We start from the raw sequence: 27,993 nt of genomic DNA, 5'->3' as shown, positions 1-27,993 counted from the left end.
ACAAACACACACACAGACAAGATGGCGGACCGCAGCAGCAGCAGTGTCTCCACAACAGAAAGGCCTCAGAGTTAAACTTCTCCTGACTTTGTTAAACTTCACTTTTCCCGCTCTGACCGGAGACATGAGCGGCCTCCGCCGCCTCTAACGGGCCGTTTCCCGGCTCGGTGTGACTCCCCGGTGATGTTCCCGTGAATCCATCGCCGTCTGAAGCGGACTTTGGTCTTTTCTCCGAACCGGGAAGGTAAGAACGGCCGTGCTGTTAGCTTAGCTGCATGCTAACCGTTTGTTTTGGTTGGATATCGCTGTTTGGACGGGTCTGTGGGCTCGCTGGGGTCGGTTACCGGGTTTAGCAGGACCGGACAGAGGAAGAGGACGTTGGATCACCCGGCAGACTGAGGGTATGTGTGAATGTATTCTGGGGAAATGACGGCAAAGTCTCGGGTCAGTGTTAGCCGCACAGTAACGTTTAGCTAGCTAACAGAGCTGCTGCTATTGTCACAGATACACTGTATCTTTGTACTTCTGCAGTACTACAGTACTACTACCGCTGCGTACAGTTAAGGCTGGTTAAGGTACTACTGCTGGCTTTTACCACCAGTACTACATAGACTAACATCTGCTGGTACTCCTTTGTTACTAACCCCACTCAGAAAATACAAACAGGTACAGGTACTTGTTGGTACTGTATGTCTTGGTACAGGTACTTGTTGGTACTGTGCGTCTTGGTACAGGTATGTGTTGGTACAGTACTTGTTGCTACAGGTACTTGTTGGTACAGTACGTGATGGGGAAGGTAGGTGTTGGTACAGGTACGTGTTGGTACAGTACATATTGGTACAGGTATATGTTGGTACAGTACTTGTTGGTGAAGGTATGTGTTGGTGAAGGTATATGTTGGTACAGTACGTGTTGGTACAGTACGTGTTGGTACAGTACTTGTCGGTACAGGTACTTGTCGGTACAGTACGTGTCGGTACAGGTACGTGTTGGTACAGTACATGTTGGTACAGGTATGTGTTGGTACAAGTACTTGTTGGTATAGTACGTGTAGGTACAGTACGTGTTGGTACAGGTATGTGTTGGTACAGTACGTGTTGGTACAGTACGTGTCGGTACAGGTACGTGTTGGTACAGGTACTTGTTGGTACAGTACGTGTCGGTACAGGTACGTGTTGGTACAGTACATGTTGGTACAGTACGTGTCGGTACAGGTACGTGTCGGTACAGGTACGTGTTGGTACAGTACATGTTGGTACAGTACGTGTCGGTACAGGTACTTGTTGTTACAGGTACGTGTGATGTGTAAGAAACAGTGTGTAGTCAGAGTACCTGTAGTACATCTCCGGTCATGTCTCTGCCTCATTATTGATCGTCAGCATCCACAGATGTATTTCAAACTGAGTGAACACACACGACACATTACGTCACCCTCCACTGTGGCTTCAGTCATAGTGTCATCACAAGCTCATGTGACTGGCCACCGGACCTTTATGTCGGGCTGCTTTTCAAAAGCTGAGTTGGCTTCGATTTTCCATTGCGGACCCCCTGCGGCCGGCACCACCACGGCCAAAATGGACCCATTAAAATCAACGGGAACACCTGCGTTTTCGCCACAGCGCCACATTCAATGTGAATTCAGCCTAAGTGTGACTGGCTGCCGTTATCAGCAGTAGTAGCAGTAGTATTTATATGTACTAATGTTAATTATTAATTATGTGACTGAGTTTGTTGGTCTGACAGAAGGGACATGTTAACGCTGATGACAACGACAACAACAACAACAACAGAACAGAATAATGGATCAGTAGTCGGGATTTATCTTGAAGGATATACTGAACAAGTCTGGATTAATGACTCGTGAGCACATCGTTTTCCTTCTGAGTGTGTCCTATAGGAGTTACTATGATGTCATAGGACATGTCAGACGACAAGGTCTAGTGATAACACTTTAGATTTTAGTATCAGTCTTACACACATGGCTTCAATTGTGTCCAGATGACTGATAAACACATCGGAAAATAAAGGATTTGATTCAGTGCAGTGAAGCTGCCGCCCACAGTCTCCTCTGACCCATCAGCCTGCAGGCGGAGCCACCTCTGCAGGTGATGTGTGGTCAGACCGCCAGCTCCACCGGCCTCCTGCTTTTACGTGGCCTGGTGGCGAGGTTGTTTGTGATGCTGACTCTGAAACCATGAAAGTGTTTCAGTTTTTCTGGGTGTTTCCTCTTCCAGAAGGTTTGGATCTGCAACACGATGATGTCACAGTGACCTGAGGCTGATGTGATGATGTCACAGTGACCTGAAATGACTCCAGCTGATCATAAATCAAACTCATGATTTTTCTTTTGATGGAGGAAAACAGAATACAGATTGTACAGATAAAGATTTATTGATCATTGATTGGATTATTGATTAGACAGAAAATTAATGTGTTGTGTTTCGGTAAAAAATTATGAATCGTTTATCTCAGTAAACTGTGTGTGTGTGTGTTGGCTGTAAATGCTGACGTGGGATTGGCCCACTGCTCAGTGAGGATGTGACTGTTTTAATAAGTCTCTGCTATTGTAGAGAGAGAGAGAGAGAGAGACACTGACAGTGAATAGAGAGAGAGACACTGACAGTGAAGAGAGAGAGAGAGAAATTTCAGTCTGGCCATTAAAGATCTGCGAGACAAGGGCAGAAGAGCTTTCTGGACTATAAAAAAAACCTCAAACATGGACACACCTGTCAAAATCTGGATCAAAATATTTCAGTCCATAATTGAACCAGTTTTATTGTTTGGTAGTGAAGTGTGGGGCCCTCTCATGAACCAAGACTTGGAAAAATGGGACAAACACCCAATGGAAAGCCGGCACACAGAAATCTGCAAAAGCGTCCACAGGAACACCCCCAACAACGGGTGCAGAGCTGAATTAGCTCCTACCACTACAAAGCCCTACAATGCCAAGAGGAGAGCAAAGACAGGAGTCCCCTCAGCCAGCTGGTCCAGAGGCTCAGCTCCAACAGCACCGGACACCAAGACCGCCCTCACACGATCCGGCCCCACCAAGTTATAGCAAAAGAAAAAGACAATTACATCGACTATTGGACATCTACAACCAAAACCCAAAGCAAACTCCAATGCTATTTGACCCTAAACAGACAATACTCCATGGCAGAACACCTGAGCTCTGTAACCGACCCGAGACTGAGGAGAACGTTGACTACGTACAGACTCAGCAGCCACAGCCGGGCCCTGGAGAGCGGCAGAGACCCGCTGATAATTAACATTCAACAGAGAACGCTCCACTTGTTAACCAGCTGAAGTCCAGCCAGAGACGCCTCCACTCCAAAGCCCTCCAGACTCTGAGCTGAGCCCAGAGAAGAGTCCCCTCTGTCAGCTGGTCCTGAGGCTGACTGCCCCTCTCAGACAGTCTGACAGCCTCACAACAACACTGCTCTCCCAACACAACCAGAGTCAACACATTATAACACAATGTAGAGAAACCTGCAACACTGGAAAGAAGAAACTAAAAGCCAAAGTGGATCAGAACCTTATCTCGCCCTAAAAACATGATGAGTCAGCAGAACATCTCTACTGTCAGAGATAGGAAGCAGAGACAGATGCTCACCAAGTACAGGCTCAGTGACCACAAACTGACAATCCAAACAGGAAGACACAAACAATCATGGCAACCAAAAGACAACACAACATGTGGTCACTGCTCGACAGGTGAGGCTGAGACAGAGATGCACTTTCTCCTACAATGTAAAACATTCAACGACACCAGGAACATTTATTTTAACAAGTTCAACTCTGTAATCTGAGTTCAAAGAGCTGAACCACCTCTCAACATTAAAATACTGCTGGGAGAAGGAGACAGGGCATACCTGCTGCACACTGTGTGTCCACATGCCACAACCTGAGACACACACACACACACACACACACACACGATATACTGTATATATAATTAATGTAAATCAATCTTAATGTTGTGTTCATGTTCATGTTGTTATTTGTTGTGTTCTGTCCGATTGTTTGGACAAATTGTATTTTGATGCTTTGGCAACATTGTTGAAACTTTCATGCCAATAAAGCTCATTTGAATTTGAATTTGGAATTGGAATTGAATTGACACCGACAGTGAATAGAGCGATGCAGTTTTTCATGTGTACTTTTACACAGTGTGTAGCAGTGTTTTTCATCTGCCATCATTATTTGTTAATACTTACATTGTTTTTCCTAAACTAACATGAGTGGCGTTACTTTACTGTTAGAAATTATGTCAACATTTATTTTAAGGCTAACATTGTTTTTTTAATGCTAACATTAAGTTTTATGCTAACATTAGTGTTTTTGTTTATGCTTATGTTAATATTGTTATGTGAAGATTAGTTTTGTTTTGCTAATAATACTTGATAATGATGTTTTATGCTAATGCCAGTCTTCAGTGCTGTCTTTTTATATATTTATATATTAATAATATTTTCTTATGCTAACACTGATTTTTATTATGAACTGACCGTCAGACATGAAGAAGAGACCTGTCCAGAGTGTCTCTCTCTCTCTCTCTCTCTGTGTGTCAGTAACCCGGTCAGTCTGCCTGCAGTAGCAGCTGCAAAGCATGCTGGGAGGAGTAGGAGGAGGGAAAAGTAGGCCCCCCTCCCTCATCCTCCTCCTTCCCCTCCCCTCCCCCCTCTCTCTGTCTCTGCCTCCCGATTGGCTGCTTGTTCGCCCAGCTGACTGCTCTCTGTCAGACACGGAGAGAGAGAGAGAGAGAGAGGGAGGGTGATGGAGGCTACAGCGATGGGGTGAGCTGCCATTTTCTCTTTCTTTATCCACAATCTATTCATCCTTTATTTATCCTTTATTCATCCTCTGTCTTCTGTCTGTTTTTATTCTGTGTCACATTACTGAGCGACAGGAAGGGGGAGGAGGGGGAGGATGAAGGTAGGAGGAGAGAGAGAGGAGGATGGAGGTCGTGTTTTTCTTCCTTCATTGTCTGTTTTCCTCTTCTCGCTTTTTCCTCTTCTGCATTAAATCATTTTGATTCCTGTGATGGAGAGAAACGGGGGGGAGAGAGAGAGAGGGGGGGAGACAGGGAGAGAGAGGGGGAGGTGATGGAGAGAGGAGGGAGAGAAAATGGCCGACTGGTGATGGAGGAAGACAGAGGGAGGAAATGAAAAAATAAAGGCGATGAGAGGAGAGGGTTGATTCTGTCAGCTGAAGATCAGACTGATCAATACAGTGATCAGTCTGATCTTCAGCTGACAGAATCAACCCTCTCCTCTCATCGCCTTTATTTTTTCATGTGTGTGAGGATGTGTAGTTTTAGTACTGCTGTAGTACATGTGTGTGAGGATGTGTGTAGTTTTAGAACTGCTGTAGTACTGTGCGGTAGAACTGCAGTAGTAATGTGTGGTAGTAATACTGTAGTAATGTGTGGCAGTAGTGTAGTAGTACTGCAGTAGATCAGATTGAGTCGATGACTGTGACGTCTCCATGTCGTGTTTTTCAGAAGGTGAAATATATCTGAAACCAGTAATTGATTTTCTAATCAGGGCCCTGATTATCTTTCTCAGTTGACATTTTCATTACGTAACAAATTGTCCCAGCTGTAATTATATGATCACAATATAAATCCTAACCACGGTGAAAAGAGATTTGAGCGAAAAAAGGTTTGGACACAAACATCCGTTAGCATGTAAATCTGCTGTTAACATATATTTATACTGTAAAACAGGACACATGTCTGTGAAAATATTCCTAAAGCTGCAAGAACTGATGTTTTTCGTTGTTGTGAGCAAAAACTGTGAACACATCAGCATATCATCAGATCACTTCCACATCCAGCAGTTACAGATCAACATGATCAACATGTATTCAGCGTGTTTGTGTCTCCTCATCAATCAAAGTCCAATGTTCACTCTTTCACCTGTTTGGTTTCCACCAACTCCTAAAAGAAATTTCTGGCTCTTTAGCTGCTGAACGCTCCTCTATGTTCACCAGTTAGTCTCTTTAGCAGCTGAACAATTCAATATGTTCACCAGTTAGTCTCTGTAGCTGCTGAACGCTCCTCTATGTTCACCCGCTAGTCTCTTTAGCAGCTGAACAATTCACTATGTTCACCAGTTAGTCTCTTTAGCTGCTGAACGCTCCTCTATGTTCACCAGTTAGTCTCTTTAGCAGCTGAACAATTCACTATGTTCACCAGTTAGTCTCTTTTAGCTGCTGAACGCTCCTCTATGTCCACCAGTTAGTCTCTTTAGCAGCTGAACATTCCTCTATGTTCACCAGTTAGTCTCTTTAGCTGCTGAACGCTCCTATATGTCCACCAGTTAGTCTCTTTAGCAGCTGAACACTCCTATGTTCACCAGCTAGTCTCTTTAGCGGCTGAACACTCCTCTATGTTCACCAGCTAGTCTCTTTAGCAGCTGAACACTCCTCTATGTTCACCAGTTGGTCTCTTTAGCTGCTGAACAATTCACTATGTTCACCAGTTAGTCTCTTTAGCTGCTGACCACTCCTCTATGTTCACCAGTTAGTCTCTTTAGCAGCTGAACGATTCACTATGTTCACCAGCTAGTCTCTTTAGCAGCTGAACAACTCACTATGTTCACCAGTTAGTCTCTTTAGCTGCTGACCGCTCCTCTATGTTCACCAGTTAGTCTCTTTAGCAGCTGAAGGATTCACTATGTTCACCAGCTAGTCTCTTTAGCAGCTGAACAACTCACTATGTTCACCAGCTAGTCTCTTTAGCTGTTGAATGCTCCTATATGTTCACCAGTTAGTCTCTTTAGGAGCTGAACAATTCACTATGTTCACCAGTTAGTCTCTTTAGCAGCTGAACAATTCATTATGTTCACCAGCTAGTCTCTTTGTTGAACGCTCCTCTATGTTCACCAGATAGTCTCTTTAGCTGTTGAATGCTCCTATATGTTCACCAGCTAGTCTCTTTGGCAGCTGAACAATTCACTATGTTCACCAGTTAGTCTCTTTAGCAGCTGAACGCTCCTCTATGTTCACCAGTTAGTCTCTCAACACCTCTTTCAGACACAGTCCGGTGTTGTGGTGAAAACAGTCCTCCCTTTAATTTTTGTTTTTTATTTCTCATTGATGCAGGGTGTTTGCACTGCACAGGGCGCCGAGATAAAATGCAGCTAGCTGCTGCGAAAAAGTTGAAACAGATTCAACTCTGGGGTAACGCAGCCCGATCTGACGTTGTGTTGCTAATTACATGAGCTAGCGTTCACACTGGACGACTATCACAGGGTTGTCAAACTAATTACTGAACGGTCGCATCTGATTTTTATTTAAAGTCGGGTCCGGAACAATTGCCGATATTAAAATAGGTCAACATTTAATGAATTTAGTATTTCACATCTGTCCCTTCTCAGGTCTTTAATATTTAATAAGAAAAAAAATCCCCAGTAAAAAAAGTTTGATGATACAGTGTGAGAAGATTTTTTAATAAGAGTTTTTAAAATCTGCTTATAAGGCTAAAAAAGATTGCCATATCATAATTATTTTGCCATTTAATTATTAAAAGTGCTGAAGTGAAAACCAGAGAAGGTAATAACAGGTGTAGTTGTGTACTTCGCCCAAGAACAATAACACAGAAATCACAACTTCCTGTATAAAAACCTACGTGGCCATTCAAGTATAGATTTTTGATTTTGGAGGTGCACTTGAACGCACTATGACATCTCTGTCGACGCCCGTGGACTCTCAGTCCGTCTGTTTGTGTGTCAAACTCCGACACAAGACAACAGAGGACAGCAGCAGAGAAGTAGGTGAACTCTGACTGTTTCAGCACCGGAGATCCGACTAGAGATCTGGCCGGTGATCTGACCAGCGATTTGACCGGTGATCCGAACGGCGATCCGACCGGAGATCTGACTAGAGATCTGACCTTTGAACTAGATGTGTAAACTGTGCGTCATGGAGGCAGATTGTGTTTCTTCCATGTAGCAGCTGGTTGTGAACTGTCACAACTCTGCAGTAACAACATGCAACACTCTCTCCAGCAGTTTATTTTGCCGACATGTGGAATGATGGGAAATGAGCAACATGAGAAGACATTGATCAGTGGACTGGATCGCTGTGAAGGATCTGTGTATTGTTCGTCACTAATAACTTATTGATCGATCAAAATGGAAGATGTTGCATGCATAACCAGAGGAGGTGTGTTCAGGGTCCAGACTGAGCTGACGGTCGGTCCAGAGAGAGACAAGTCCTGGACCATCAGCAGGGCTGTCAGCTGATCAGCACAGTTATTGATCATCTGTCAATGTGGACTATCACTGTAGGACCAGCCTATAGTAGTGCAGTATTGTAGTACCACAGATAGTACTGCAGTGTTGCAGTACCACAGATAGTGCTGCATTGTTGCAGTACCACAGATGGTACAGCATTGTTGCAGTACCACAGATGGTACTGCAGTGTCGCATAACCACAGATAGTACTCCAGTGTTGTAGTACCACAGATGGTACTGCAGTGTTGTAGTACCACAGATAGTGCTGCATTGTTGTAGTACCACAGATAGTACTGCAGTGTTGTAGTACCACAGATGGCACTGCAGTGTTGCAGTACCTCAGATGGTACTGCAGTGTTGTAGTACCACAGATAGTGCTGCATTGTTGTAGTACCACAGATGGTACTGCAGTGTTGTAGTACTGTAACGTGTTGTTGTGTTTAGAGACGTGAGCAGCTGGTAAATCATGTGACTGTCAGACATCAGTGTCACAGAGAGGAAACATCACATGATACACACACACACACAGTCACATGCAGTACATGATTATGTACAGTTACTACGTGTCAGAGGAGGATTAACATAAATGTGTTTAAACTGAAGCAAAGACTGATGTCAGTCAAGTCTCACAGGTTTGTCCCTCAGCAGCCTCCATACCTGTAGTTTCTTAATGATGTCTCTTCAGTAAACTCACTGCTACAGTGTGAACAACAAAAATGTGATCAAATGATTTAAAAAGAAAACTTAAATCCACCGCTCACCATTTTGTATCATCTGTGCACTTTCTGCTGCAACAAGACCGACTCTTTGACACAACGTGTCAGCTGCTGTCACAAGATATACAAGATGGACCGTCTCTGCACATTTAGTGCCCAGTGCCAAACACATCTTGTTCTTGTGTGGCAAACATCGTCTGGTTCAAGTCCCTGACCAGCCAATCAGTGCATCTCTTATTACAACCGTACATATATACCATATAATAAGGCTATCAGATGAGTAAAACACAACAATGTGTCAGCACCATCACTCGACCTGTAGGCTCTGTCTGTGTACGGTCAGTACCACAGTACCACTTTAATGAAGCCAAACATGTATCTGCACCTTGTTTCCTGTGTAAAGTGATGATCTGATGAGTGAAGACATGAAGATAAACCCAGTATTCTGGAGGAGTCAGTGTGCCGATGTGTAATATTTAGCTGCAGTTTTTTTGATAACGGTAAAATTAATGACAAACAGAACTATATTATAATTATTGTTGTTGTTGATGTTATTATAGAAAAATATGTTGGTTTGATGCAAATCCCAACAAATGTCACGTCATCATTTAATAGATTTTTTTCAGTCAAAATGAAAATTTGTTTTGCATAAATGATCGTTCTTACTAACGGTGAGTGATATCAATATCACTGTCTGACCACATCAAACCACAGGTTCACCTGAATGATGTGCTGGTGTCAGCACTGTTAAAGCTCCAGTAGCAGTCTTACAGGTCTACAGTGTGATGGTTCCTGGTTTGCTCTGTGCAGGTCAGTCGTGGGTCTTCCAACATGGCGGCAGCGTCTTACGACCAGCTGCTGAGGCAGGTGGAGGTGTTGAAGATGGAGAATTCTAACCTGCGACAGGAGCTGCAGGACAACTCGAACCACCTGACCAAACTGGAGACAGAGGCGTCCAATATGAAGGTCCGTGTTCAACAGTGTCTTGTGCTGGACTGACTTCAGTCCTGTGTGTGTGTGTGTGTGCGCGCGCGCGCCTTAATTCAGAACAAAAACACTCGACAGTGGAGGTCACCTCCCGCCGCCCTCCCGTCAGTAAAGTCTCTGGATCAGAGCAGACTCTGATGTGACTCCAGCTGTTTATTATTTTTAAATGATTGTTAAAAAGCCTGACTGATGAGACTGATGTGACATTGAGATTGATGAGACTGATGAGACTGATGTGACATTGAGACTGATGAGACTGATGTGACTGATGTGACATTGAGACTGATGAGACTGATGAGACTGATGAGACATTGAGACTGTTGAGACTGATGAGACTGATGTGACATTGTGACTGATGAGACTGATGAGACTGATGTGACGTCGTGATGCCACAACATTCCTGCCGGCCGGCTTGAATTGACGTGAGCAGAAACAGTACCTAGGTCTGCAGGGGGGGCACGGATCTCCAACTATACAGTGTGTGTGGACTGGCAGCTGGAGAGGTGTCAGTTCACCCCCTGAGCACTGCTGAGATGCTCTTGAACAAGGCACCGAACCCCTAACTGCTCCTGGCACCCCATACGGGTCAGCGCCCTTCGCTCTGACACCTCTCCATTAATACATGTCTCTCTCTCTCTCAATTCAAATTCAAAGGAGCTTTATTGGCACGAAAGTTTAACAACAATGTTGCCAAAGCATCGGTCCAAACACTCGGACAGGACACAACAAATAACAACACCAAGATTGATTTACATTAATTATATATACTGTGTGTGTGTGTGTGTGTGTGTCCGTCCGTGTCCCTCAGGTTGTGGCTCTCTCTCTCTCTCTCTCTGTGTCATATAGACTCAGTGTCTCTCTCTCTCTCTCTCTGTCTCTCTCTCTCTCTGTCATATAGACTCAGTGTCTCTCTCTCTGTCTCTCTGTCTCTCTGTCATATAGACTCAGTGTCTCTCTCTCTGTCTCTCTGTCTCTCTGTCATATAGACTCAGTGTCTCTCTCTCTCTCTGTCTCTCTCTCTCTCTCTGTCTCTCTGTCATATAGACTCAGTGTCTCTCTCTCTGTCTCTCTCTCTGGCATATAGACTCAGTGTCTCTCTCTCTGTCTCTCTCTCTCTTCAGCCCAGAATAGACCTGTGGTATTTTCCACCAATCACGCGGTGCTCTGAGCGGCAGAATGAGCTCCTTGTTGTTGTTCTGAGTGAGATATTTGTGTGTTAGATGATCTTTGGTCTGACACAGAGTACTCAGGAAAGCTGTCGGAGTGAGCTGTCTGTGTTCTCTACTCATCTTTGCTTCCTCTTCTTTCTTTCTTTCTTTTTTCATCTTTCCCGTCTTGTTTTTCTTGTTTATTTCCTGTTGTTGTTGTTGTTGTTGTTTTGCTTCCTCTCCATCTCTTCTTTTTTTGTCTTGTTTTTCTGTTCAAGTCTTTCTTTGTTTTAATCTTGATCCTTAATTTCAGCGTATTCTTTTGTCTTTTTCTTTTTCTTATATTCTTTAATTGTTTTGTCTAATTGTTGTGTTGTTCATGTCCTCCTCTGTTCTTTCTGCCTTGGGTTAGGTGTGAGGTGTTAGGGGTTAACCCTCACCCTAACCCTCCTTTTTGCATATTTGGTGTTTTAGTATTTAGTTTTATTAAGTTTGATCTTTTCTGCTCTAATCTTTCCTCGGTCTGTCTGTTACTTGGAATAGTTTCAGACTGACTTCTGTTTATTTTCATCTGTATTTTACTTATGTTATTTGTCCTGATCCAGTTTTAGTTACATTTTTGGTGTTTTCTGTTGATAGTTTTGTGTTGCCATCTTATTGTCGTGTCTGTGTTTTTCTTGTCTTTCACGTGTAGTTTTCTTCTTCTTTATTGTTGCGTCCTTCCTCTCCAAACACACACTCACTTCCCATTTCCTGTTTCCTGTTTCCTGTTTTGTGTCGTTGAGCAGAAAACACATATGGACAGTCTGAGAGTTGTTAGTTTCCATCATGTCGCTGTATGAACGCTGTCGATTCATCGTGGTGAGTGAAGAGCGATGCAGTGATTGACTCTGATTGACTGGGCGAGAGACATAGACAGACACAGAGAGAGAGGGAGACGCTGAGTCTATATTACACAGTTTGTTTTTCTTGTGTTTTGTCAGTTTGTTGCTCATTTTAACAACTCTTCACTATTTTTGTTGTTATTATTATTATTATTGATTATTTGTATTGTTACTGATTGTAACACAGTGTCCGGAGCATGTTTCTCTTTTAAAGCCTCTGTCTGTGCTCGGGGTGTGACTGTGGCGCCCCCTGTGGCCACAGCAGACAGCAGTGCACTGTGATGTCACTCTGGACCTACTTTATTCTCCTCTTACATCAAACAGGAAGTGCTGAAGCAGCTGCAGGGCACCATAGAAGAAGAGTCTGGAGAGGCGTCTGGTTCTCAGCTGGAGCTCATCGAGAGACTGAAGGGTGAACAACACGCACACGCACAGAAAAAACACAAAGCGTTTTTATACTGGACAACAACCTGCCTGGCTGTCCTTTTTGCGGCTAGGTCCGCGAATTTAGACAGACTGTGGTATATTGGGGGCCTGTTTTGGTCTGCCAATATGACCCCTAGTAGTGCCCTGCACGGGCCTGTTATCTGGGCCCGACAGCGCACTGGAAAGCTGCAGTTGACCTGATATCGCGGCAATTGTAGGCTGCAGGTCTATTAACAAATAAACACGTCTATCCAAGCCTAAGCTACAAAAACCAACAAAACACTTAAACCTTATCACAGTGTTTATTATTAGGCTAAACAGCTTGTGTTACCTGAGAACAGTAGAACTACTTATCAAATAAGTAGGCTATTTACCTGAACACGGCGATACAATTGTAAGAACAGTTATTGTAGCCTAAGCCCAATTCAACAACAGTGAGCTGCTTAACATGACAAGTCCTCAGTTCTTGTAACATCACAAGAACAGTCTGTTTACTTGGCGTCACGCAGAAAAAGGATATAGCATCCACAGTTTCAGGGGCAAGTCCAGTCCTCCTTTCTTCTATTACTCTTCCAGCTGCACTGAAAGCGCGCTCGCTGCTGCTTCCTCAAACACCGCCAATGCTCTGCTCTTTGGTGCTGGACTGCGCCTGATGCTGAGTAAATACAGGGAAAGTGGTTTAGTGGTTGCCACCGGTGCATAAAGTGAAAAGACAATTAGCCTACATCTAATAGGCTAAAGGAAATAAAATCTTACCTGATTGTGCAGGCTCCTGCCGACGCGCATCCTCCCCCTCTGTGAAGCGACTTATCTGGATTCTCACCTGTTGCTGGATGCTGGCCCTCTCGGCGGCAGTAAACATTCTTAATTAGTTGAACTTTGGCCATAAGAAAATGGCTATTTTATGAACTGGCTGGATTTCGATTTTTTTCATTATCCACTCAAGGTGTCGTTGGTGGATAATAGTCTGGGAAGGAGTGTCAGAAAACTTTGGGTTGGCAGTGGCTTTTCAGCTTGTTGACCCTGAGAACAACAAGGTGCAGGGTTGGGTATTCGTCCCCTTCTAGCTCCTTTTGCACGTCGCTAAATGCTAGGGCTAGAGCATCTGGGGAGACATCGCGTAATCTTGTGCTCTCACCACGGCTCTGAAGAAGCTCCTGCAGCTCTGCGTAGACTGATTGAATTGACTCCAGTGTGAGGAAGACTGTACTGTATCTGGTTTCTGCCATTTGTTTAACAGTTTTTAGCAGCTGACTGACCTGCCACGACTGCTTTATGTATCGGACTAAAGCCTTGGCTGCCAACAGGGTCTCTGCTACTTCTGGGACTTCTTCAGCCAGCACCTCTGTGTTCAAGGCATGCCGGCGGACTGTGTTGTACAGGTGATCTTGACAAGCCAGGTGCCGGTATGGACAGAGAGCGGCCACCACGTTTGCGCCTTGATCGGTTACCCAGACAACATTGTTCATAACTGATGCATCAAAGCCGAGGACTGTGACCAGTTGCTGCTGAAGCTCTTTTCAGATATTTTCTCCTGTTTTTGCATGGTTTGGGAAGCATGTTGTGGTGAGGAGCTTGCTTTTCATCTCATATTTTGGTGTAATATAGTGACATGATATAGCCATGTAGCTCATCTAACGGAAATCATCCGTCCACATGTCTGTAGTCATGCCAATATTTATCAGCGACATCACCTCCATTATCTCCTCAACTGTCTCCCCTCTCTTGTCATTCGCCATGATTTTGCATCTTCGGGAGATTGTGGTGGGGTCGGGGAGTAGTTCCTTGGCTGAAACACGGCCATATGTTGCACCAACATTTATTAGCTCTTGTGCTAACTGTTTAAAATTGGCCCCTGCAATTGTTTCAAATGGCCGAATGTCCATGCAACAAAAGTTCACACATTTTGTTGTGACTTCTGACTTCACTGTGTCTGGTGGTGTTTTGGGGATGTAATTGCTTACACTCAGTTGTATGTGACCGCTGCTGGATCCGTCACATGAACGATCAAAATGTCTCTGTAGATGTGATGAACCAGTCATTTTGCTGTCATATGGTAGAACAGCATTGCAAAAGCTGCACTGAACAAACCCGGTTGGCTCATCTTGAAGGGTTGTAACAAGTTTAAACTTTGTCCGATACTGAGCTTTTCCCTTGGTGTTGCTCACCGTCTTAAGTTCACAATCTTCAATCTTTTTCTTCATGTTGTCCATGTGTGTGGCGGCGGGACCTATGGGCTGGACGCGCGAATGGGATCAGTATAATATGATGTGAGTGACATGCAGTGGAGAGGGAGGGGCAGAGCGGCTGCTGCGTTCAAGCCCGAGCCCGGCCCGTGTCCGAGGTAATGATGTGGTAATTGGCCCGAAGCCCGGCCCTCGGGCTGTCGGGCCCCTCGGGCCTCGGGCTCCAGTGCAGGGCTCTAACGCCTAGGAGGGTACACTTTTTGCCACCTCCATTGTTATGTAAATCCAAGTCGTCGATGTCCCGGCAATTGCGTGACACGGGCGGAGGTGTCGATGACGTGCACTTTTGTGCGACCCACAGCCGGGAGTTTTAAAAGCAGGAAACAGCTGATCACAGCAGTCAGTTCATCACTTCATCCGCGGACATCAAGATGAGCAACTGGAAAGCCGCTGAGATCCGGGATATGCTAACCATCACAGCCGAGAGAACCGTCAATAACCAGATCACGGGGACTGTTGTACATCACTGTTCACGCCCAACTTCATGCTTCACATCACGCCACATGTTTACGCCTACCCCAGTGGCGGCTTTTTTGAAAAGGAGGAATATTACACCTCCATTTCACAGAGACAAGACGGAAGATTGCACGCTGCAAATGTGGCGCATTTTCTAACTAAAAGGGGCTACACACTTGCACAGTAACCTGACTTTTGTTTCCTCTCCAGAGATGAGCCTGGACTCTGCAGGTTTTAAGCCCAGGTCAAGGCCTCCTCTGCCCCCCTCGTCCTCCTCCAGCTCGGCCTCTTCTGGCTCTGGAGCTGCTGGAGGAGCAGCTGGAGGCTCCGGAGCTCCAGGCCCCCCAACCACCGCTGCCTTCCCCAGGAGAGGGCTGCCGTCAGTGGGTAGAGACAGCCATGACCGCTGCCTGGAGGAGCTGGAGAAGGAGAGGTACTACTGAGAGTACTACTACTACAACAGTACAGAGTACTACTACTACAACAGAACATGATAATACTACTGACTGTACTACTAATACTACTACTACAGTACATGATAATACTACTGTGTACTTCTACTACTACAGTACATGATAATACTACTGAGAGTACTACTACTACTCCAGTACAGTACTGAAATATTTATTATTGATATTTTCGTGGTGTTGTATCAAAGGCAGAAGTTCAGTGTCAACACTAGTTTGTAGTTTTTGTCAGGTTTTTAATTTTCTGCGTGTTTCCTGTCACTCTGTGTGTCTCTCTCTTGGGTTGGCCTCTGCGGTCCTCTCTCTGTTCCTCTCTGTGATTGGCTGCTGCTCCGTGGCAGGTCTCTCCTATTGGCTGAGCTGGAGAAGGAGGAGAAGGAGAAGGACTGGTACTATGCTCAGCTGCAGAATCTCACCAAGAGGATCGACAGTCTGCCGCTCACTGAAAACGTAACTCTACTTTGTTTTTTGTCGAAACTGCACACGTCTCTAAATACTACAGAACCCATGAGCCTCAGCTGCTGTTGCTGTGGTGACAGTAGCCTGATGAAAACAGTCGCAGATGTGTCCTCGCAGCTGATTGGACTGTGTGTTTGTAGTTCACTCTGCAGACGGACATGAGTCGTCGTCAGCTGGAGTTTGAAGCTCGTCAGATCCGATCGGCGATGGAGGAGCAGCTGGGCTCCTGTCAGGAGATGGAGAGGAGAGCTCAGGTAGGAACTCACCTGGAGTCTGTTTGATCAGTCCTCCCTGAGTGAAGCCAAGAGTGACCATGGCAACTGCTAACTAAAAATTGGAGCCTCCATTTTAACCAGCTGGATATGCTGAATGATGTCGAACTCTCTGATCATTAAAGTCCAATTCAAACAGCTTCATCACAGCTGAAATATTAAAGTTTGAAGAAATGTCTTTAATGTCAACATCGTGTGTGTGTGTGTGTCCCCTCAGGCTCGTGTGTCTCGTATTCAGCAGATAGAGAAAGACATCCTGAGACTGGGAGCTCGCCTCCAGGTAACCTCACCTGTTCCTCATGTTTATAGTGACATCACAGACTATCTGCAGTGAACCAATCAAAGTTTAATGTGAGTTGATTAGTTGATGGAGATAACAGCAGGTGGAGCTGATTGTCGCCATTAAACCACAGAAGAAGAAGAGGACACGTTCAGAGAGGTCCAGTGAACCGTCAAACTATGGAGTAGATTTCTGTTGTCTGTATTAATGTGAGGAAGGTTATAGAGAAGTCACATGATTCATGACATCATCATTTATGACCTCCTTTTCTGCCTTTTTTAAATTTTCTGTAAAATTTTGATTGATTGAATCTTTTCCTGCTGTGTTCAGTGTAAATGTGACGTTCTTCAGACCTGCTGTTTGAATCTTAAAGTTCACCCTCGTTTTTTATTGATTAAGTCATTTACGTTTCTGATGAAACTCGTTCATTTAATCCGCTCCCTCCCTCTCTCTCCCCAGGTGGAGGAGGGTCAGGGGGCGAGCGACAGTAGCGTTCTGGCTGGAGCTCAGGTGAGCTTCCTGTCCTCTCGTCTTCTTCTTTACTTTATTTCTCTTTTGTTTGAGCTCTTGTTGTAATCTTTCATTGTTTTTTCCTCCTTCAGAGCTCAAGCAGCCGATTGGACCACGAACCAACCAATGAGGGGAGCTACTCTGTGCCTCGACGAATCACCAGCCATCTGGGAACCAAGGTCATAAATTCTGCCTAGCAAGCCTTTAAACATGCATGCCCCTCTGTGTCGCCCGCTGCTGGTGGAGACGGTTTACACTGTAAAAAGTTCACCGTCTGTGTCGCCCCCTGCAGGTGGAGATGGTGTACAGTCTTCTGTCCATGTTGGGGACTCATGATAAGGACGACATGTCGCGGACGCTGCTGGCCATGTCGAGCTCGCAGGACTCGTGCATTGCCATGCGTCAGTCTGGCTGTCTGCCGCTGCTCATCCAGCTGCTGCACGGCAACGACAAGGACTCCCTGTTGCTAGGTAACTGGTGTTTTTGCCCTTTTCTGTCACAGGTATCTCGCATCACCTGCTTATGTTTCCCCATCTGCCCAGGCAACTTTGTCTTCTCACCTGTGGTTTGTCTCCTGTTGGCTAGGTAACTCTCGAGGAAGTAAGGAGGCTCGAGCGCGGGCGTCAGCGGCGTTGCACAACATTGTTCACAGTCAGCCGGACGACAAGAGAGGCCGCCGTGAGATCAGGGTACTCCACCTTCTGGAGCAGGTGCGTCATTACTGCGAGGCGTGTTGGAGCTGGCAGGAGAACCACGAGAGGGGCGTCGACCAGGAGGACAATCCCAGTGAGTGATGTCACACAGACCAATCAGGAGGACAGACAATCAGGACACACGTCACATTTCCATCACCAGTTTTTATATCAACTAAATACACTATATATATATACAGAATGTGTATGATGTTCTATATGAGTGTGTGTTGTGTTTATATACTCTGTGTGTGTTGTGTTTATATACTCTGTGTGTGTTGTGTTTATGTACGTGTGTGTGTTGTGTTTATGTACGGTGTGTGTGTGTTGTGTTTATATACTGTGTGTATGTGTGTTGTGTTTATTTACGGTGTGTGTGTGTTGTGTTTATATACTGTGTGTGTGCTACACGATTATGGCCAAAATGATAATCGCGATTATTTTTGTCAGTATTGAAATCACGATTATTCATTGTTAGGTAAAACATATCTTTTTATTGCACTTTCTTTTTTAAACAAACCGTATGTGAACAAGGCTTCAAATTGAAACTTAAAATAATAATAAATCACAAATAATAAAATAAAATGTACCCAAGACAAAGGGCAAAAAATAAATATGCCATTGCAGAGTGCAATCGATCCCTCACACTAGCTCCTCGCTTCCAGATGCTGCCGTACTGTCACTGTCTGCTTCCGACATTGCGTCAGGACGCCGAAGTGCCACGAAGAGCCGCGGCCCTTCTGTTCACACCAGACACGAATTTGCTGTCGGCAAACAGCTCTGCTGCTCAGCTGCTCTGTAGTCACACCTGGAGCTGTTTTTTCACCATAAGAAAGTAAATAACCGCATAAAATTACAACGCCATGTTTTCCTGACAACTGTAAATGTATGTCCACTTCATAGTACTGAGTAGTTTTCTGTCAATGGGGGTGTTTAATTATCGAAAATTGTTTTATTTTGAAATTTGTTTTATTTTTTGAAAATCGACCGGATTCTCTCGTTGTTGCTTTGTTTGACTTCCTGCCCGGCTTGACACATTCGGCCGCGGCAAGCGAAAAATAATAGACCAGACGCTGAAACGATCGCTGCACGGCGCGTACCGGCAGCGGGGCAGTGCGCCGCGGCGCCACCTATGTGAACGACACCATCAGTTAACATGGGCGCCGAAACGGAAATGGCTCCACTCCTCGGCGCTTCGCAGCTAATTGCAGCGCTTCGGCGTCCTGGCGACACTGTTGGATATAATTTGAGGCTGCCGCTGCTGGAGGGTGTGCTCGCTTGCTATTTAGGCAGCTTAATGAAGCCCTAACCTTTCGTTCGCCCCCTGGTGGTTGGCTGACTATTGGGTTGAGAAAGTGCTTGATTTGATATGCAACAGAGCTTTTTAAATGTTAATATCGCGACGATCATCTTAATTTAACCATCGCAGCCAAAATCATGACCGTGATTAAAATTCAATTAAAGGTCCCATATTATACTGTTTTTCATCAATTCCACTCAGCTGTCAGAGGTCCAACAACACTGTATTCGAAATGTGCTGCCCCAAACCCATCAGTGGTCCTGAACTTCAGCTGTCTGAAAGTGGCTCTGCTGAGAGCAGCTGGTTCTGTGCCTGCAGCTTTAATGCTAATGAGCTCCGTCCTAACACACGCCCCTCTCAGGGAGAGGATGTCGTTCACGCTAGCGGTAGCATGTGCTAATGTTTACGGTGGATGTAGCGCTATGGCTCGCGAGATGCTGTCGTTCAACCCCACCAGTTTGACCCAGAATCGGACCCAGAATGAGAGGCTCAGAAACATACAGACTCTGCGGCTGCAGCAGGACTCCCCGACACAACCACCGGCTCTCATCCCCCACTGACCTGCAACAGGTAACAGCTAAAAACAGCTAGCGAAAGCTGTGTTTGTCTCCAACACAGTCTCCAACCTCTTTGACACTGTCCGCATAGTCTCTGTCTCCAGTCTGCACATGTTTCCAGCCTTTTCACTGTGACAACCAAGCTCCCTCGTAATATTATCAACATTAAACTCGCTTCAAACGCCGTTGCATAGCGGACCGAGGCGGAGCTAACTAGTTAGCCAGTTTCAAGCTGACTTTACCAAACTCGTAGGCAGCTGTAAATACTATCAACACGTGGCGACTCTTACCTGTGGCTCTGGTGCAGCTGCTGGGTCCCGTATGGTTGAGACTGATCCTTTTAGGAGGGTCAGTGTCGAGTGCTGTACCTGGTGGGTGGACACTGTGGGTGGGATTATTCAAATTTGACTCGCTCATCTGGAAACTGCAGGCAAGACACCGTCAGAAATCTGTATCTCACTAAAAAAAGTTTTTATGAGTGTGGCAGCACCATAGACCCAAAATAACACCCCAAATCCCAGAAAAAGTGAGTTTTTCATAATATGGGACCTTTAACTGTGCAGCCCTAGTGTGTGTGTGTTGTGTTTATATACAGTGTGTTGTGTTTATATACAGTGTGTGTTGTGTTTATATACAATGTGTTGTGTTTATATACAGTGTGTGTATGTTGTGTTTATATACAGTGTGTGTTGTGTTTATATACAGTGTGTTGTGTTTATATACAGTGTGTGTATGTTGTGTTTATATACAGTGTGTGTTGTGTTTATATACAGTGTGTGTGTGTGTTGTGTTCTCAGTGCCGTCTCCAGTGGAACATCAGATCTGTCCGGCTGTCTGCGTCCTGATGAAACTCTCCTTCGATGAAGAACATCGACACGCCATGAACGAACTTGGTGAGTCTGCTTAGCTTGTCTTACAGACTGGTTCCTGACTGGTTCCTGACTGGTTTTACTGGTTATTGAGCTCCATCTCTTTGTGGGTTACTTTTCCCTGCAGGTGGTCTGCAAGCGGTGGCAGAGCTGCTTCAGGTAGACTGTGAGATGTTTGGTCTGAGCAGTGATCATTACAGCGTCACACTGCGGCGATACGCTGGCATGGCACTCACCAACCTCACCTTCGGAGATGTAGCCAATAAGGTTGGAGGAAAACACAAACATGTTTCAAAATGTTTCTGCTACATTAACCAATCAGGTCACAGCTTTGTGTTGTTTTTCCCATCAGGCCACGCTGTGCTCCATGAAGGGCTGCATGAGAGCGATGGTCGCCCAGCTGAAGTCTGACAGTGAAGACCTGCAGCAGGTAAACTCACCTGTGTGTGCAGCTTGTGAAGGATCATGAGCAGATGTTATCCTCAACATCTAAACTGTAGTGCTGGTGGCCAACAGTACCCACAGATACCCCCTCCACGTACCCCTGAGGAAAGGGTCATAAGAGAGTTTGTCGATAGTTGTCCTCCAGCTGTGCCTCGTCTTTCAGGACGACTCAACAGGTTAATGAGGTCCAACCCTCAAAACATTATGAAATAAGCCCCGCCTCCCAGGGCTCCACACTCAGAGCAGCAGTGCGACTTGCTAATATGCCTCTGTTTGTTTTTCAAACGATCGTCTTGTGTGATGTGAAACACCAGGAGCATCACTTCGGTCGGTAGTGTCCCCCAACCTTCAGTCCTCCTGATGCCTGTCTGCTGCCTCAGGACTCACCTGAGTCTGTTTCCGTCTCTTTCCAGGTGATCGCGAGTGTGTTGAGGAACTTGTCCTGGCGTGCTGATGTCAACAGCAAGAAGACGCTGCGTGAGGTCGGCAGCGTGCGAGCGCTGATGGGCTGTGCTCTCGAGGTCCAGAAGGTGAATAAAAGCAGTTTTCCCTATTGATTAGTTTGTTTCTATTTATCTATTGTTGTTGTTGTGTCTTCTTAAACTCTGAGGTCTGTACTGAGTGCGTTCTTTGATATGTTCTTGTGTGTTTTTTTTCTTGTCCTTCAGGAGTCGACACTGAAGTCTGTACTGAGCGCGCTCTGGAACCTGTCGGCTCACTGTACAGAGAACAAGGCGGATATCTGCGCCGTAGATGGCGCTCTGGCGTTTCTGGTGGGAACGCTGACACATCGCAGCCACACCAACACGCTTGCCATCATTGAGAGCGGCGGCGGCATCCTGCGCAATGTCTCCAGCCTCATTGCCACGAACGAGGCGCACAGGTAAACAAATATAAACTAGTAGAGAAACAGTGATAAGCTACAGTGTCCTCTGTGGACTAAATACTGATCACTCCCTCTTTCCCTGCGTTATGTCTTGCAGGCAGATCCTGCGTGAGCACGGCTGCCTGCCGACTCTGCTGCAGCACCTCAAGTCTCACAGTTTAACCATCGTGTCCAACGCCTGCGGGACGCTCTGGAATCTGTCAGCCAGAGACGCCAAAGACCAGGAGGCATTATGGGAGCTGGGCGCCGTGGGCATGCTGCGCAACCTCATCCACTCCCGGCACAAGATGATTGCCATGGGCAGCGCCGCCGCTCTGCGCAACCTGATGGCCAACCGGCCGGCACGCTACAAGGATGCCAGCGTGGTGTCGCCGGGTGCTGGCGCCCCGTCACTGCACGCCCGCAAACAGAAAGCATTGTTTGAGGAGCTGGACGCCCAGCAGCTGTCAGAGACTTTCGATAACATTGACAACCTGAGCCCCAAGGCAGCACACAGGAAGGGGCGAGGCTGCAATGGCGCCGCAGGAGGTGGGAGCACTACACGCTCGTATGCTAACACACCGGTGCTGTCGAGCCCAAAGAATGGAGATGGATCAAAGCGGACGAGCGAGGAAGCGGCATACGCTCGGCCAGTGTTCCCACCCAGTGTCCGAGCGTCCAGCGACAGCCTCAACAGCGTGACAAGCGCTGATGGCTACGGCAACCGCGGCAAGACCAAACCGTCAGCAGAGCCGTTCTACTCATCAGACGAGAGCGGAGCCAACAAGTGCTGCGTCTACAGGAAGTACCCCGCCGACCTGGCACACAAGATCCGCAGTGCCAACCACATGGCGGATGACGATGGTGCAGAGCTGGACACGCCAATCAACTACAGCCTGAAGTACTCTGACGAACAGTTGAACTCTGGGAGACAGAGTCCAAGTCACCGTGGCGGAATCGAGAGTGACGAGGATGAAGAACAGGATGCTAGGCTGGGGAGAAGGAATGACTGCAGCGACTCTGCAACAACCAGCAGCCGCATAGCTTCCGGCCCCACGCCACGCTACGTTGTTGCCACGGCAACATCAAACTACAGTGGTGACACTACAGGCGAGCAGCCAATTGACTACAGCCTGAAGTATGGTGCAGACGCTGCCCGTAAACCTCTGTTCAAGCCAGAAGAGACCACTGCTCCCTCTGCTCCGCCTCCCCCATCAGCCTCTGCCAACAAGCTCCGCCCCCCTCCATCCTCAGCCAATCGGGTTGTGCCAAAAGGCAACCAGGAGTCAACGCAGACATATTGCGTGGAGGACACACCCATTTGCTTCTCCAGAGGCAGCTCGCTGTCCTCGCTATCATCAGAGGAGGAAGAGGAGGACGGTGATGTCATTGAGAGGAGGAGGAGAGGTGGGAGCGTCATCAGCGGCTGCGGCGGCAGTAACGACTACCCGACACTTCCTGTCAGCGAGAAAGACGCACACGAGCAGCAGCAGAGGCAACAGAAGGAGGCGGAGAGCCAGACCGCTGCTGCTGCAGTTCCCTCCACACGAGGGAGACGAGGTCACCACCACCACCATGGCCACGCCCATCACCACCATCACCACCACCATGTTACGTCATCCTCGGGCGCCAGGACTCCCAAGAGTCCTCCAGAGCAGCCGTACGCTCAGGAGACGCCGCTGATGTTCAGCCGCTGCACATCCGTCAGTTCCCTCGACAGCTTCTCTACTTCGTCTATTGCCAGCTCTGTGCGCTCAAGCGAGCCGTGCAGTGGCGTGCCAAGTGGCGTGGTCAGCCCCAGCGACCTGCCCGACAGCCCAGGACAGACGATGCCACCGAGCCGTGCCAAAACGCCACCACTGCCGCCATCAACGCAGAAAACAAAGGAGCAGGAAAAGGCCAAGAAGAAGGATGAGGAGGAGAGCAGCACAGATGTCCTGCTGCACTTCGCCACAGAGAGCACGCCGCACGGCTTCTCCCGAGCCTCCAGTCTGAGCGCACTCAGTCTGGACGAACCGTACATCGCAGCAGAGATGAAGAAGAAGAAAGAGGAGGATGGAGGTAACGAGGCGAGGGGGGAGGAGGCACCAAAACCAATCCTCGACGAATCGGATGACGACGATGACATCGAGATCCTGGAGGCCTGCATCAACATGGCCATGCCCAAGTCGTCACGGAAACCAAAGAAACCACAACAAGCAGCACCACGGAAACCCAGCCAGCTTCCTGTTTACAAGCTCCTCCCACCTCAAAGCCGCACCCAGTCACAGCTGAGGAAAGATGTCCCGCCGCCAGAAGAGGTGCCGAGAGTTTACTGCGTGGAGGGAACACCGCTCAACTTCTCCACTGCCACCTCACTCAGCGACCTCACTATCGACTCCCCACCCAATGAGGAGGTGGCAGCAGTTGTTATATCTGTAGGCCCTCCCACCTCCACTCAGGGGAGGCGGGCTGGACTTCCTGAGGGTGAGAACGGTGACGATATCCTCGCAGAGTGTATCAGCGCTGCCATGCCCAAAGCCAAACCCAGAAAACCAATCAGAGCAGCAGCAAACAGCGAGCACCACCAAGCCCCACCCCTTCCCCCTCCTCTTCCTCCTACTGCCCCGCCTTCTCTCGGCCCACAGCAGCAGAAAAAGAAGCCGACATCTCCAGTGAAGCCGATGCCCCAGCGGGCATCGTATAGTATAGCCACGGCAACAGCTGCCAAAGCAAAACCAGGGTTTGCTTTTGACTCGCCACGTCACTACACGCCAATCGAAGGCACACCATGCTGCTTCTCACGCAACGACTCGCTGAGCTCACTCGACTTTGACGAAGACGACGGTGGAGGGAAGGATGAAGAGGAGAAGAAAACAAAAGAAGAAGAAGGAAGGAAGAGGAAGCAGCAGACCGCGGCTGTTTTCCCTAGAACTAAACCTGCCACCAACCCGACAGCAACGGACGAGAAGCAGAAGTTCGCCATCGAGGACACGCCCGTCTGCTTCTCCAGAAACTCCTCCCTCAGCTCGCTGAGTGACATCGACCAGGAAAACAACAACAAGGAGTTCGCTCCACCCCCGCCAGCTGAGCAGCAAGATGGAGGCAAAGCGAGGAAGAAGTCTCCTCCTCCTCAGGCAGAGTCAAAGCCCCGCCCCCCTGCAGCCAGTGGCTACGCCCCAAAAGCGTTCCATGTGGAGGACACGCCCGTCTGCTTCTCCAGGAACTCGTCACTCAGCTCACTGAGCATCGACTCGGAGGACGACCTGCTGCAGGAGTGCATCAGCTCCGCCATGCCCAAGAAAAAGAAGAAAGCCACCAACACCGTCCCCGCCGCTGTCGCCACTGCACTTCCCGTTCCCAAAACTGATGACGGCATCCTGGCCGAGGAGGAGCCTTCAGAGGCACCAAGAAGCCCTGCCTCCCCTGACTCTGAGTCCTTTGATTGGAAGGCGATCCAGGAAGGTGCCAACTCAATCGTCAGCAGCCTTAATGCCGCCGCCGCCGCTGCCACATCACTGTCCCGCCAGCCATCATCTGACTCTGATTCAGTCCTGTCCCTGAAGTCTGTGGGCTCGCCATTCCGCTTACCAGCAGCCAATAACAATGCAGAAGATGAAGAAGAAGTGGATGAAAAGGAGGAGGCGGTGTTGAAACGGGGGGCAAGGATCCTGAAGGGTGGAGAACGCACCACTCTGGAGGCCAAGAAGAAGAAGGAAGAGGAAGATGATGAGGAGGCAAAGGCGGTGAGAGGCGGGAAGAAGGTGTACAGGAGTTTGATCACAGGCAAGCCAAGAGCAGAGCCAGCAGCCAGGGGGCGGAGCAAACCCCGAGCAGCAGCTGTGGCCAAAGCTCCAGGAAGCAGCGATGGCCCTGACAGAGGAGGCGGGTCTTCTCGGGATTCCACGCCGTCCCGCTCTTCCACAGCCAATCAGAAAGGAGGAAAGCTGTCACAGCTGCCACGCACAGCGTCTCCAGGAAGTGCGTCATCATCGTCCTCGTCGGCCTCCAGACAGGCCAAACAGAGCGGGGTGTCCAGGAGTGGTGGCGGCATCCCAAGGAGCGAGTCGGCGTCAAGGGTCAGCAGCTCTACGGCCGCCAAGAAGCAGAAGGCGGAGCCGGAGAAGCCGGCGCTCGTCCGTCAGTCGACCTTCATCAAAGAAGCTCCGAGCCCGACGCTGAAGAGGAAGCTCGAAGAGTCTGCAGCCACCGCGGCGTTAGAGTCGCCAACCAGCCCTGACACACCGCTACCATCGGCAACCAGAAGACACGATGTCAACCGCTCCCACTCCGAGAGCCCGTCACGGCCACAGGAAGTGACGTCATCACGCTTTAGTCGCACCGGCACCTGGAAGCGGGAAAATGGCGGCGGGGGAGGAGGAGGAGGGAGCGCCAGTAAACATTCGACATCGTTACCACGTGTGGGGACGTGGAAGAGGACAGGAAGCTCCTCGTCTGTGCTGTCCGCATCATCGGAGTCCAGCGAGAAGGGGCGGAGTGAGGAGGAGAGCGCCATGAGGTCGAAGGGAACATGGAGGAAGGCGAAGAGCGGCAGTGGCGATTCATCAGCAGCGCGGAGCTTGACCAACAAATCAGAAGATGTGTGGGTTCGTCTGGAGGACTGTCCCGTCAACAACCCGCGCTCCTCCTCTTCCTGTTCAGCCCGCTCTCCCACCGCCGCCAACGCCCCGCCTGTCATTGACAGCCCTGCCCCTTCAAAGATTCCCTCCTCCTCCTCTTCCTCCTCCTCTAACCTCAACCTGCGCAGGAGCTGCGAAAGCCTGGACGACAAGCCGCCACCACCTGAACGCCAAAAACAACAACAACAACAACAACAACAACAACAACAGCGCAGTCAGCAGCGCAGTGGCGCCGTAGCGGCTCGAGTCAGCCCCTTCAACTACACTCCAAGCCCGAGAAAGAGCAATGCTGATGTCACCACCACAGCCACGCCAACCACCACGACATCTTCATCAACGACCCCTACACGGCCTTCACTCATACCCACCCCTGTCACCAAAAAACGGGAGCCGAAGGGCGGAGAAGGTGGTGGTGGCGGTGGCGGTGGTAGCAACAGCGGTGAACGCGGCTCGTACATTGTGACGTCGGTGTGAGAAAGGAAACGGGAAGAAGAATCTTGAAACGGTTGATCAGAAAATGGCTGCCGCAGTTTGGACAGTTGATAAAATGGAGGAAGTGTAAATACATGTTTGCGTGTGAACGAACTGTACAGGAAGTCTGTATTTAAGTGCTATCCCCGCCCCACACCTCCCTCCTCTTCCCTCATTGGCTCCTCTCACCTGTCAGTCAAGCTTCTTTATTCAATGAGAGAAACTTTAAAAATGAACTTTTTATGTTTTTATACCACTAAAATGTGTAGCGCTTAGCTCCGCCCCTCTCTGCCTGTGTCCCTGCATGGTCCCGCCCCCTACCTTAACGATGACAGTTACCACGGTGACATAATGATGATGATGATGGTGTTTCTGCTAGCTGTAGCGTCTGAGCTGATTCTGCTCTTTGGGAAGTTTTCTTGTTTTTTTGAATGGAGTTTGGTTCTGAAAGCAGATTTTTGTCCTGTCGCCAGGCAGAAGTTAATTTATTTTCTCCACGTGGAGAAAAATGACCTTCGATCAGTTTAATTCTCAGAATTTGAAAACGTTGATCCAAGTCCAAATTAAATCAAAACGTATTTGTCTGTTTCAGTTTTTGGTTCTGATTGAAATGTAAAAAGTTTTGTGAATGAAAGTCGAGCGACTGGAACATTTTCAGTTCTTCTTTCTGTCGTCAGACGGACGTAAAACAAGTTTTCAGAACCGGACTCAAAATCTGCATTTGTGTCAGAGAGGGAAGTTTTCTGCTGACTGAACTGTAGAAAGTGAAACATGTTAGAGGAAGTTTGAGTCCGTTCTTGAATTTTAGAAAACATTTTGAGAAATTGTCTGTTGGCTGAAAACTTGCCGCTCTGTATCGCCTTGGAAACAAATAACACTGTAAAACGTAAGTTATTGCTGTAAAACCTTAAAACCTTTTAACTTTGAAGCACATAATTTAAAACAAAAGATTTTTGCCAAAAAGTTTCCACAGTGTTTCTTCATAGCTGTAACTTGATTTTCACTGTTTTTATGTTGAAGCTGGAGGAAAAACTTTTAGGTGAAATGTTAACAGAACAATAAAATTCAACATTTTAGCTGCAAAA

General features: G+C 47.6%; 1 protein-coding gene across 1 annotated transcript; it reads left to right on the top strand.

Annotated features, from left to right (window-relative positions):
- The first annotated feature begins 5 nt into the window (after positions 1 to 5).
- On the top strand, positions 6 to 27,993 carry apc (APC regulator of WNT signaling pathway). Its single transcript, XM_084383844.1, has 17 exons — positions 6 to 244; positions 9,767 to 9,922; positions 12,300 to 12,387; positions 15,314 to 15,536; positions 15,912 to 16,020; positions 16,170 to 16,283; positions 16,519 to 16,581; positions 17,041 to 17,091; positions 17,184 to 17,270; positions 17,384 to 17,561; positions 17,677 to 17,877; positions 20,438 to 20,533; positions 20,637 to 20,776; positions 20,862 to 20,939; positions 21,367 to 21,483; positions 21,622 to 21,836; positions 21,937 to 27,993. The coding sequence occupies exons 2-17, from the start codon at positions 9,788 to 9,790 to the stop codon at positions 26,909 to 26,911; spliced, it is 6,870 nt and encodes a 2,289-aa protein (XP_084239970.1). The 5' UTR covers positions 6 to 244; positions 9,767 to 9,787; the 3' UTR covers positions 26,912 to 27,993.

Source organism: Pagrus pagrus (assembly GCF_965226575.1).
Source record: "Pagrus pagrus genome assembly, chromosome: 19".
Lineage (NCBI taxonomy): Eukaryota > Metazoa > Chordata > Actinopteri > Spariformes > Sparidae > Pagrus > Pagrus pagrus.
The sequence above is the reverse complement of the archived record's forward strand: the minus strand, read 5'-3'. Positions and strand labels throughout refer to the sequence as shown.

Coding starts and splice junctions, on each gene's coding strand:
- apc (XM_084383844.1), top strand. CDS start 9,788: ATGGCGGCAGCGTCTTACGACCAGCTGCTGAGGCAGGTGGAGGTGTTG. Junction 20,534..20,636: donor ACACGCCATGAACGAACTTG/GTGAGTCTGCTT, acceptor TTTTCCCTGCAG/GTGGTCTGCAAGCGGTGGCA. Junction 21,484..21,621: donor GTGCTCTCGAGGTCCAGAAG/GTGAATAAAAGC, acceptor CTTGTCCTTCAG/GAGTCGACACTGAAGTCTGT.